Genomic DNA, 11,749 nt, shown 5'->3' with positions numbered 1-11,749 from the left:
AGATACTACAATCTCAAACTGTTTTTTTCTTTTGGCTAAAAATTTAGTAAATTCTCAACTGAATTATTGAGAAACTATCAAAATTCGGATTCTGAATTTCCCACCTTCATAATTGAAATTTGTTTCGAGCAAAATTCACCTCAACTCAATTGCCACAAATCCGATCGACATAGAGAAAAACCAATTTCCATCTTTACATCACTCTTAGCACAAAAATTGCTTAACATCTATTAAAAAGCAAAAGAAACTGCAAAATTATTCAAAAATTAAGTAAATAAAACTCACATTATCAAACCCAGCAATGTGCTTGTTCTCTGCGAAGAACTCAGCTGGAGACTCTGCAAACAGAAAAAACAAAAAATCATTCCTATATATACATACACTAATACATACATATATACATATATATATAGAGAGAGAGAGAGAGAGAGAGAGAGAGAGTGACTCTGCTTGAGAACGCTTTCCTTAGCTTTTCTAGGGGTTTTCGATTTGCCTTTCTTCGGATCCGGTGGACTCTCGCTGCTACCTCCGGTGGTCTCCATGGAAATGCCGCCAAAAATTTCAGCTCCGAGAGCTTTGAAACGAAGAAGAAGTAGAGCACGCAAACGGAACCGTAGCTAGGGCTTGCATGTACTGGCGAGTTTCGCTTGGGTGTTCTCCTCCGCGTACCTGATGATTTTGTTGCTGGTCAGCTTTAGGCGATTTATTTCTATCGGACAGTCAGGATTTCTCCTAACGCGATATAAATGTTTCTTAAGTTGATTGACGGTGTTCGATCCACGATAAAGAAAAGTGTAGCTAAAACGTTCTATAAACTAAAATCGTACGCCAATTTCCCGCCAGCTTATATGCCTTTTATGCATTGCAAGAGCATTTCCATTGGCGCCATTGTTATATTCAATTTAATAATTTATATAGAACCTCCAAAACCGACATAAACTTTAACAATTATTTTGATCGATAATCTCGGATAAAGATTTCAACAATTTTGTTGTTTGATTGCTAGCAATTCAAGTAACAAATGTGAAAGAATTCTTACGAGCCTCATTTGTTTAAATAAGTTTTAGGCGGTCCGTTTTACTGCTCAGGCAGATGAATTTCATGTTCTCATAAAAGCCTTCTCACGTTTACTACCGAAATTACAAATCGCTGAAGATTCAGATTTCAAAATCCCATGGTGAAAGAAGAATTGGGTGTGGTGTTAAAGAAGATGAAAAAGCATCCCATCTATTTTTTATGCTCATTCACACCCACTATCAAATATTGAGATTCTCTTGTGTCGAAACGCTCATAGTCTCATACAACATTACCCTTTCTTTGTCATTAATTGTCAACAATTGACAAAGTCATCCAGCAAAGTTGTTGGTAGCATCCGACTGGAATTGGCAACTTGCCATGGCAATAATTTAAGCAAGGCAAGAGTTGCTGTACGGCTTCGATTCTTCCAACTCAATCGAGCGATCGAGAGAAAAAAGACATTAACAGTGAAACTCTCTCAGATTTTGGTTTGGGCAAAACATCAAACACTAGGAGGTTCTGCCGTCCGGGCATGGGCAGCTAGCTAGCTAGCGTGGTTTGATACAGACATCAAGACATCCCAGCCAATGAAACCGTGACGCAAGTTTGTCCGATTCGTACGTGGTGCAGCAGAGATCTAGATCGATCGACACCAATGTGGTCCAAGATCCGTGTGATTGAAGCCCGTTAAACAAGATTCCAAAATACATTTTTGGCTTTTTGAATTAACAAAAGTTGCAGACGGAAACATTATTTCCACACTGTGGTACCAAAGCATGGCCATTGGCCGGTGTCTTGTGCTTTATTACAATTTGTTGTTGTTGCTTTGTAGTTTGTACTTATTCATCACCTTGTGTTGTCACTTTCTGAGAGTGCCAAAAATCGCATTATTTTGGTGATGTGCTATATCTCTGCTGCTTCTGTAAGCACAAATTCCATAAACAAATAGGAGAATAAAACCACTCAGGCATACCCTACAAAAGTACTATAAACCTACAACATAATAATTCCTGTAAACTATGATTCAATCCAACTTAAAATGAGCTTATGCGGTTCTCCCCTTCTTGTAATTGGTTTTTATAGACAAATGCTATTATAGTTACGTTCAAATAAAGTAGTCGGAAGTACAAAAAGGCCTTATCATTCTCTGAAGCTAAAAATCTCCAAAACTCTAACGACAGTCTATTCTTTTGGAAAGAAAAAAGAAATAAAGCCACTTACGGCCTACCCTCAAACATAATAAAATTCATGAGGTGGCAATCAGCCGCCAACATTAATATATATAATGCATGTCTTATATATATATATATATATATGTTTTTGATAAGTGCATGGTTTAGCACTAATTAATCAAAGTGGAATATTATAATTAGGTGGCACATCGTGAGGAATCATCTATCCATTTTTCAACGGGGAAGGGTATAGGTGAGGTGATAGTGACGGGAGTGTTGAAGATTATTAAATCCATGGCTTTATAAGCAATTGACTATTGGCGTTAATTAAGCCGTGTAGTATTGTTAATTTTGACTTAATTAATCTTATCTCCTATATATATATCTTTCTTGACTACCATGGTTTTCCTTAAATAAGTCATGGGTATATATATGGCATGGATGTGTTAATTAATTATACGACTTTTCACGTTATCGCGTGGAAACATTGGCTCAAATATTATTTAACTTTCATTTGACTGCAAAATAGAGCTACCAACACCGTACACGTATTATATATTAACAAAATCAGGAGGATAGTATGCTATGCAGGTTTCCTTTTTTTGATATATTTGTACGTTATAAGCAGAATAGGGCACAAGTATACGTTAGATACAGAGAAGTACTCTTAATTGTCATTTGTCAAATACAATATTACATTGCTGAATTGTAGAAGAGTTTCCTTGTAAAGTCTAATATTCCTATCCATGATTATACGCAATTACGACGCATGCATGAGCTGGTTGCAATCGTTTCCATCTTGGTGCAGGCTAGGATAATATTTCCCTTAATGGTTTAGGCATATCAAATAAAGTTAATTTTCATTTGTCACCAGCTCGATAATTGGTTAACAAAAACGACAAGACAATGAGGTGAAGGAATGAATAATCGCTCTACACTCGCCACGTACTAACTAGAATTTGATACTATCACGTTTTCTCTTTCTTAATAATTCATATATACATTTTTTTTTTCTTCTAATTATTCGAAGAAGAAAAAAATTCTCTTTTTTTTTTTTTTAAACGTGTGAATATATGTGATATATCTCGGAGTACTACGATGCCAATCATTAAATGATGTTGGATGTTTCAAGCAAAAGAAACAAAAAATAAATAAAATAAATCAAGTGTATATTTATTTATTTATTTATTTGGAGGTAACGTGCAAACGATTAGCAAGAGCCGAGGAGTATTATATGAATATCAAGCTCATATTTCTCCATGTCCTTTTGATCAATAAAGGTACGTGCAATAAAATAAAGAAGCTAGCATTATAACTATTATATAAACCCTAATAAGAGCTGCTGTATTTCCACAACTCAAGTATATATATATCTCTCCCAAAAAGTTAACCAAAAAGATGATGAAACCACAGATAACTCAACTCTCGCACTCCACCAAAACCCCCTTCCTATTGCACAAGCCCTTCATCCATGGTGATGGCAATATTGCTTCACTTCCAATCATCTCAAGGCACTCATTCCAGAAAAAGAAGAAAAATGTTCGAGTCGGCTTCATCCCTACCACCAACGTTAACATAAAAGCTGTGGCAAGCACTACCGAGAACGAGAAGCCCACTTCTGTTGAAGCCATTGTCACTGTGAAACTTACCGTTGGTGGCTTCCTCTCAAACCTTGGATTAGATCGAGGGCTAGATGATATCAAACATTTACTTGGTAAAACACTCCACTTGGAGCTTGTTAGCTCCGAGCTTGATACTAGTAAGTACTACTTCAAGATCAAAAGTAGTATACCCCCACAATTTTTTTTTTTTAATAATTAATTTCTGTAAATCTGTATTATTGAGACAAGAGTTACAAATAAAAATTAATTTTATTATTGTTAATGTAAAAGTAAAAAATATTTATAACGTTCATAACTATTGTATACAATCAAAAATATCAAGAAAAAATATAGCCTTTGATGTATAGATATACGGCATAGCTGAACCACTTAATTCTCTTAGTCTTTCTTTCTTCTTTGTTTTGATTTCTCTTCTCTAAATTTTAAGTTATAATATGTATGTAATATATTTGTGTATTTTGAAGGGACGGGACTAGAGAAGGAGACAATTAAAGGGTACGCACAATGGACGAGCAAAGAGGAGGACGAAGTGAAATACGAGTCAAGTTTTGAAATTCCAGAAGATTTTGGGGAGGTTGGGGCCATTTTAGTGGAGAATGGACACCAAGAGGAGATGTTCTTCAAGGATATTATCCTCAATGGCTTCCCTTATGGCCCCCTTCATATCAACTGTAATTCATGGGTTCATTCAAAGAATGACAATCCCCAGAAGAGGGTGTTCTTCGCAAACAAGGTCAGCCTAGCTCCTTGAAGCTTCCATTAATTTGCATGTTTAATTTCTATTTCCTGACAATTACACATACATATATACTTATGCATGCATACATGAATATGTAAGTACATATAATATATATATATATAGATTTTTTTTTTCTTTCAATTTGGAGCAAGCAGTCATACTTGCCATCCAAGACACCAAGTGGGCTGAGGAGGCTAAGAGAAGAAGAGCTTAAGATTTTGAGAGGCAATGGACAAGGAGAACACAAGAGCTTTGAGAGGGTGTACGATTACGATGTGTACAACGATCTAGGAGATCCTGACACTAATGAAGATCTTAAAAGACCAGTACTCGGTGGCAAACAATACCCTTATCCTAGACGTTGCAGGACTGGACGCCCACGCTGTGACACAGGTGCCATATATATATATTGCACTTTTCCTTTTTCTTTTTGTTTTTTGGTTTTTTGAAAATTAACCCGGCCCACACACGAACATGGAATAATGGACTTCCATATTAATTTCCATTATCTCCTCGTATTGGACGTTGAATATATATGTACAACCCTATCATGTTAATTAGTTGAATTTGTTTTTTAGTGGTTGTCTTTTGTTTTCTTTTGTGTGTAATCAAATATTTTACCCAAGACGGGTCGAAAATGATAGGGTTGTACTAGCCACTAGGGGCCCTTGGTCCTTGTTTAGAAAAAGAGAAATGGTATATATATATATATATATATATATATATATATATATATATTTGCTCTCACATTTTAAAATATATTCTACAATTCAAAATTTAATAATGATTTTTTAAAAATTTAATGAAAAAAATAAAATAAAATTTAAAAAATAAAAATAAAAAATTTGAAGGCAAGGGGAGCGTAACTTCATCACCTCTACCACCCTCTTCAAGGGTGGAGGGAAAATAGTATGGGTAAAAAGGTGGGCGATTATTAATTGTCTGCGAATCGCATATATATATATATATATGAAACAGTGTCATTTTTATGTTTAAAATTTTAAATATATATACAAATATAGAAAATTATAGAAACGATACAGTATGTGGTATGATATTATTGTAAAAACAACATCGCTTTGGTTTGTTTTTTTTTCTTCTAAAAAGCGGTTAATGGTTAGTAACTCTACTAACCGCTAACTCTCACTTAACCATCTAGGCGCTTAGCGGAAGCGGTAAGTGAATTTTACTAATTCCCACATGTTCACCCTTAATAGATTGTGGGACGAGGATGCATATGCGATACCCACAGGCCACATGGGAAATTTTTATTGAATTGCGTGAAAAATGGACAATTGATACTTCTTTCATAAAAAATTAGACGGAAAATATGACCAAAACTCAAAATTTTAATTATCAAAATTAGAATCTTATCCATCTATCACGGGATCAAAACTTAAGGGATATGGGACAATTTCCATTATTTGTTTTCTAAAAGTTGTTCACGAAGGCAACTTGCCAAACGTACGTGTTTATTAATTGGAAGAAAACATTTTTTATTTTGATCAGCAAATTAACAATTGATTAATTTGTACACATGCAGATCCATTGTCGGAGAAAAGGAGCAGCGGCAGCACCTATGTTCCTCGTGACGAAAGCTTCTCGGAAGAAAAGAGGCTAACGTTCTCAGCCAAGGCAATATACTCAGTGCTGCATGCGCTGGTACCTTCCTTAGAGACGGCAATCTTTGACTCCGAGCTTGGATTCCCCAACTTCACCGCCATAGATTCTCTTTTCAACGAGGGTGTTAACCTGCCTCCCTTTGAAAACCAGAAGAAAGGGTTCCTCAGCACCCTCCTGCCCAGGCTGGTCAAGGCCATCGCTAATACAGGAGAAGATGTGCTGCGGTTTGAGACCACCGACACAATGGACAGTGAGAAAACAACACATCATGCATTAAACAATTTGTCCTTATATATATATATATATATGCCTCTTTGATCTCTAAATGGTAGTGTTTTTGAACATGCAGGAGACAAATTCTTTTGGTTTAGGGATGAGGAATTTGCTAGGCAAACTCTTGCTGGTGTCAACCCCTATAGCATACAGTTGGTCACGGTATGATTTTTAAGATAAGAAAGTCGAAGAGTATTAAAATTTTTACTACAAAATTTTTTTATAAATTGATGTAACATTTTATTATTGGTAAAATAATTAAGCAAAAAAATTAACTTATTAATTTAATTAGTTAGTCGCTGCACCAATAGTGTTGCTAAGAGTACTAGTACTATATAAGTTTTTTATAGACTGATATGGCAGTCCATAATTTGTAAAATAATTAGTAATGGACTTGTTAACCATATATATATATATATATATATATATATATGCCATTAATTAATTCACCAACTATAACATCAATATGTATGAAAATTATAGGATCGAAGCCAAGCATTTTTCTTCCACTAATGTTAGTTTGTTCAAAGTAATTAATATGTGGGTTTTTTTTTTTTTTTTTTTTTATTATTATATAAATTAAATGATTAAATTCATCATTTTCAATTAGTTTAAACTTTTAAGATAAGTGGTGATTTAACATTGTATCAAAACAAAAGTCGAGAGTTCAAGTCTTGTATCGGTCATTCTCCTCCCATATATCATTACTTATTAAATGAAAGTTTGAGCCTACACGTGAGAAATAATGATTTAAAATATAAATAAAATTATTTAAACTTTTGAAATAAATATTAACTTTACACTATATACCTACTAAATATTTGTATGAAATTAAATTATGCAGGAATGGCCATTGAAGAGTAAACTCGACCCAAAGATTTATGGCCCTCCAGAATCAGCAATCACTACAGAATTGATTGATAGGGAGATCAAAGGCTTGATGACTGTCAAGGAGGTAACAATATCATACGTAACATATAATCATAAATAGTAAATCCTATGTCGACCATTTCTCTAGCTCTAACATGCACATGATAAACATTGATGCAGGCCATAAATCAAAAGAAGTTGTTCATACTAGATTACCATGATCTATTTTTGCCATATGTGAGCAAAGTAAGAGAGATTAAAGGGACAACTCTGTATGGATCAAGGACTCTGTTCTTCCTAACCCCAGAAGGCACTTTAAGGCCTTTGGCCATTGAGCTGACGCGGCCACCAATGGATGGGAAGCCTCAGTGGAAACAAGTTTTCATGCCTTGTTGGAATGCTACTGGTGTTTGGCAATGGAGGATTGCAAAAGCTCATGTCCTTGCCCATGACTCCGGAGTTCACCAACTTGTTAACCACTGGCTAAGAACTCATGCTGCTATGGAACCTTATGTAATTGCGACAAATAGGCAACTCAGTGTGGTGCACCCAATCTATAGACTATTGCATCCTCACTTCCGGTACACTATGGACATTAATGCTCTCGCCCGACAAATACTTATTAACGGAGGGGGAATCATCGAGTCCTCATTCTCGCCTGGCGAATACTCCATGGAGCTCAGCTCCGTCGCTTATGACCAGCAGTGGCAATTCAACCTGCAGGCATTGCCAGCTGACTTAATTAACAGGTGATTCATTTTGATATCACTTACATCCGGCTCAACAAATATTTAGCTAAAAAATATATTTCTCTATTTTAGCTATCTACTTTTTCAAATCACATACGTTCAACATTTTAACTATTCACTTTCACTTTTCTGTTTAAAAAGTTATTTCTTTATCTACTTTTTATATTCTCAGGGAAAAGACAGAGCAAATTTACTTTTATTATTAATATAAATAAGGGTTTGTTGATCATCTACAGTGCTCAGCATTAACGGCCCAACAAATCTTTAGTCATTTTATTGAGCCGGATGTGAAACATTTTTTGTTACATTGCTAGTTCAAATAGCCAAAAAACTGATTTATTTCCCTTTAGGGCAGTGTGAATGCTCTTACAAACATGTAATACAATCTTATGTTATTGTCTGACGACTAGGATCGGATCGGAATCCCTACAATTGGCCCTATAGAACTGATTCTTATTCTCCATCATAGAGAAGCAATATATTTCCCAATTAACATGATCACTAATTAAGTTGTTGATTTTGCTACTTGCTAGGGGAATGGCTGTTGAAGATCCAACTGCTCCACATGGCCTAAAGCTCACAATTGAGGATTACCCATTTGCCAATGATGGACTTGTCCTTTGGGACACAATCAAAGAGTGGGTGAGTGACTATGTGAACTACTATTACCCGAACCCAAGCCTCATAGAGTCTGATCAAGAGCTACAAGCATGGTGGACTGAAATTCGAACAGTAGGCCATGCCGACAAAAAGGATGAACCATGGTGGCCGATTCTGAAAACCCCAAAAGACCTCATCGAAATCATCACAACGATTGCATGGGTGGCGTCCGGACACCATGCAACCGTAAACTTTGGACAATACTCTTACACAGGATATTTTCCTAACCGACCTACCATTGCCAGAACCAACATGCCCATTGAAGACCCTTCCGAGGAATCTTGGAACAATTTCTTGAGAAAGCCGGAAAGTGTGCTCTTGGAATGCTTCCCCACAAAAATTCAGGCAACGAGAATGATGGCGGTGATGGACATCCTATCAAATCATTCTCCGGACGAGGAGTATCTGGGGGACTTGGTAGAGTCTGCATGGGATGAAAACCTGTATATAAAAGGAGTCTTTGAACGGTTTAAGGGGAGGTTGACGAAGCTTGAAGAGATTATTGACGAGAGAAATGCCAACAAGAATTTGATGAATAGAAGCGGAGCTGGGATTGTGCCGTATGAGCTTTTGAAGCCATCCTCGCCACCTGGAGTGACCGGAAAGGGTGTTCCCTATAGCATTTCCATTTGAAGTTTAGGAAAGGCAATTAAGTTTTAAGGTTTAGGGGTATTTTTGTAAATTTATTTTTACATAGAGAAAGCTGTAAACTTGACTTATATTCAAATAAATTCTACAATAATTTTCTTTATCTTTTATTTTTTATACTATTTAAATATTCTTTTAAATAAATACTAGAGAAAAGAAAAATCTATTTAAATAATATTATTTCAAATAAATGTTAGATGAAAGAGAGGAGAGAGAAAGCTTTTTTATATTAAAATAATGTTAAAGAAAGCAAAAGTACTATCTAGGGTACCTATCACTTTTAGTTCTCTTGGTATTCCCTTAATTTAGGGAATACTAGGAGAGTTCGTTTCAACTTCTATTTTTTTTTTTGTTGGAATTTTCTCTATATTTAAATTAGTGAATGTTGCTAGTTTTCTGAATTATTTTTTTATTCAAACTCGACAAAATAAAAGTTTAACCACTAAAACTCAGCCTTCGGATCTTTTTTCATGGAGAATATATAGTTTTCTTGAAAGTGTGGGCTAGGGCCGATGGCCATGCCCAACAATGCATATCAAGGTGAACAATAGTCATGTTATGGATCGGGTCGAGGCCTGTGAAGGCCCAATTCGCAGTTTGAGGCATGTCATAAGGGAACATGGATATTGGGATATAGCTGCAGCCTGCATGTGGGGATGAAATGAAATTGTACCGTCTCTAAGAGCATCTTCAGGAGCATTAAGTATTTTACCTAGTCAAAATTCATTATTCTTTATTTTACCTACTCATTTTTCTATACAAACTCCAACGGTTTCTTTATTCCATTCTCTAATTTTCTTTAAATATTATTATTTAATCTTTTTTTTATTATTATTTTCATTTTTCTCTCTCTCTCACTCTGACTCAACCCAAGCCCCCCATGGCCAACCTCTGCAATTATCTCTTCTCTCTCATCTCTTTCCCTCCACACCACCACAACCCAAAAAACTTTAAATTTTGGAGCTTAAACAACGCTGCCACAAAAGAAAGATTTGATATTAGAAGAAAAAATGATTTTATACAGTCGGCCTATAGTGGATCTAAACCTCATCTGCAACGGTGGGTTCTGGTGCTCATGTTGGGAAAATTTTTGTTTGGATTTTGGATGAATTTAGGTGTGGTTAACTTGGTCTTGAGGAATTGGGTCAGTATCATGGGGTGTAGGTGAGGAAGAATGATTTGATACTAGAAGGAAATATGAGAGGAGGGGTTGTTGGGTGGGTTTGTCCAAAAAACCAAGAATGCCTCGGTGAGGAAGAGGGAGAGAGAAGAGAGAGAAAAAAGAAGAGAGAGAAATAATATTATATTATATTATATTCAATCTAGTGTGCTACAATGAATAACAATTTGTAGCTATTTACTGTAATAGTTAAGGTATAATAATTAATATGAAGCTATTCTGTTGGAATAAAAAAATGGGCAAAAATAGCTAAATGTAACTAATATCTTCATTTTAGCTACACTGCTGGAGATGCTCGGCATGCTCTATATATATATTTTGTCATTCAAACTAAACAAATAAAAATTTGTTAACCACTAAAAACTGATAGCTTTGGGCTCTTTTTTCTTGAAATTGAGTTCGAATCTTGTTAATTTCTATTGAAGGTTTAAAGTTCGAATCGTGTTAATATTAATTAAATGATTAAATCAACAATTTTTTATCGGTTTAAGCTTTTGAAACAAATTAGTGTTTGTATATATATATAATCCAAAACTACAAATACGTTAATTTTATAAACTATTAAATTACTAGTTATCCAAAAAGTTTAAGCGGATAGGAAAAAGTAAATTTAATCACTTAATCAATACTTTACATAGACTCAACCCACATGATTGATAGATTACTCTTTTCTTTATTCAGTAAATAGAGGGAATCATAACAGATTATACTAAGAATATGTACAGTACTTCACATATATATATATACCTTTTGAGAATATATATCAATTTTTTTTGCATAAGAGATGGAAAAAAGGGAGAGAGATTCGAACAAGCGACCTCCACCTCATGGCCTCCAGCCGATTGAGCTACCAATTCAAACTATTTTATAGCCTAAATTTTATTTTGTTGTATTTAACTATATACTTAGTGTCACACCAACATATTCATCATGCAGTAATATATATACAACCATGAAATGAATTGATGAATGAGAATGGCATTGGGAGTCCTTTATAATTTGCAGTCTTGTATATATGCCATATAGTACCTATCTTCTTAAATTGGGAAATGGTCCACATATAGGGGACCATATAATATTATTGCCTATTGCCCTTACATGCTGCCACTGCATTAACCATAAGGGCCACTACTCTTGTGTACCTTCTGTTCGAAAAGTTCCAAAAAATCGCCCTTATCTACTATTGGGGGATGAAC

General features: G+C 35.1%; 1 protein-coding gene across 1 annotated transcript in view; it reads left to right on the top strand.

The window, feature by feature from the left end:
- LOC132163736 (linoleate 13S-lipoxygenase 2-1, chloroplastic-like) overlaps positions 1–9,446 on the top strand; it is a 13,362-nt gene extending 3,916 nt beyond the window's left edge. Inside the window, exons 6-14 of the mRNA XM_059574103.1 lie at positions 1,850–1,939; positions 3,552–3,948; positions 4,276–4,544; positions 4,706–4,943; positions 6,094–6,423; positions 6,523–6,608; positions 7,291–7,401; positions 7,497–8,065; positions 8,599–9,446. Of these exons, the coding sequence (XP_059430086.1) occupies positions 1,850–1,939; positions 3,552–3,948; positions 4,276–4,544; positions 4,706–4,943; positions 6,094–6,423; positions 6,523–6,608; positions 7,291–7,401; positions 7,497–8,065; positions 8,599–9,358 (2,850 nt within the window). The 3' untranslated portion in view covers positions 9,359–9,446. The remainder of the gene's footprint in view (positions 1–1,849; positions 1,940–3,551; positions 3,949–4,275; positions 4,545–4,705; positions 4,944–6,093; positions 6,424–6,522; positions 6,609–7,290; positions 7,402–7,496; positions 8,066–8,598) is intronic.
- Positions 9,447–11,749: the final 2,303 nt, after the last annotated feature.

This window comes from Corylus avellana, chromosome ca10 (genome assembly GCF_901000735.1).
Source record: "Corylus avellana chromosome ca10, CavTom2PMs-1.0".
NCBI lineage: Eukaryota > Viridiplantae > Streptophyta > Magnoliopsida > Fagales > Betulaceae > Corylus > Corylus avellana.
The sequence above is the reverse complement of the archived record's forward strand: the minus strand, read 5'-3'. Positions and strand labels throughout refer to the sequence as shown.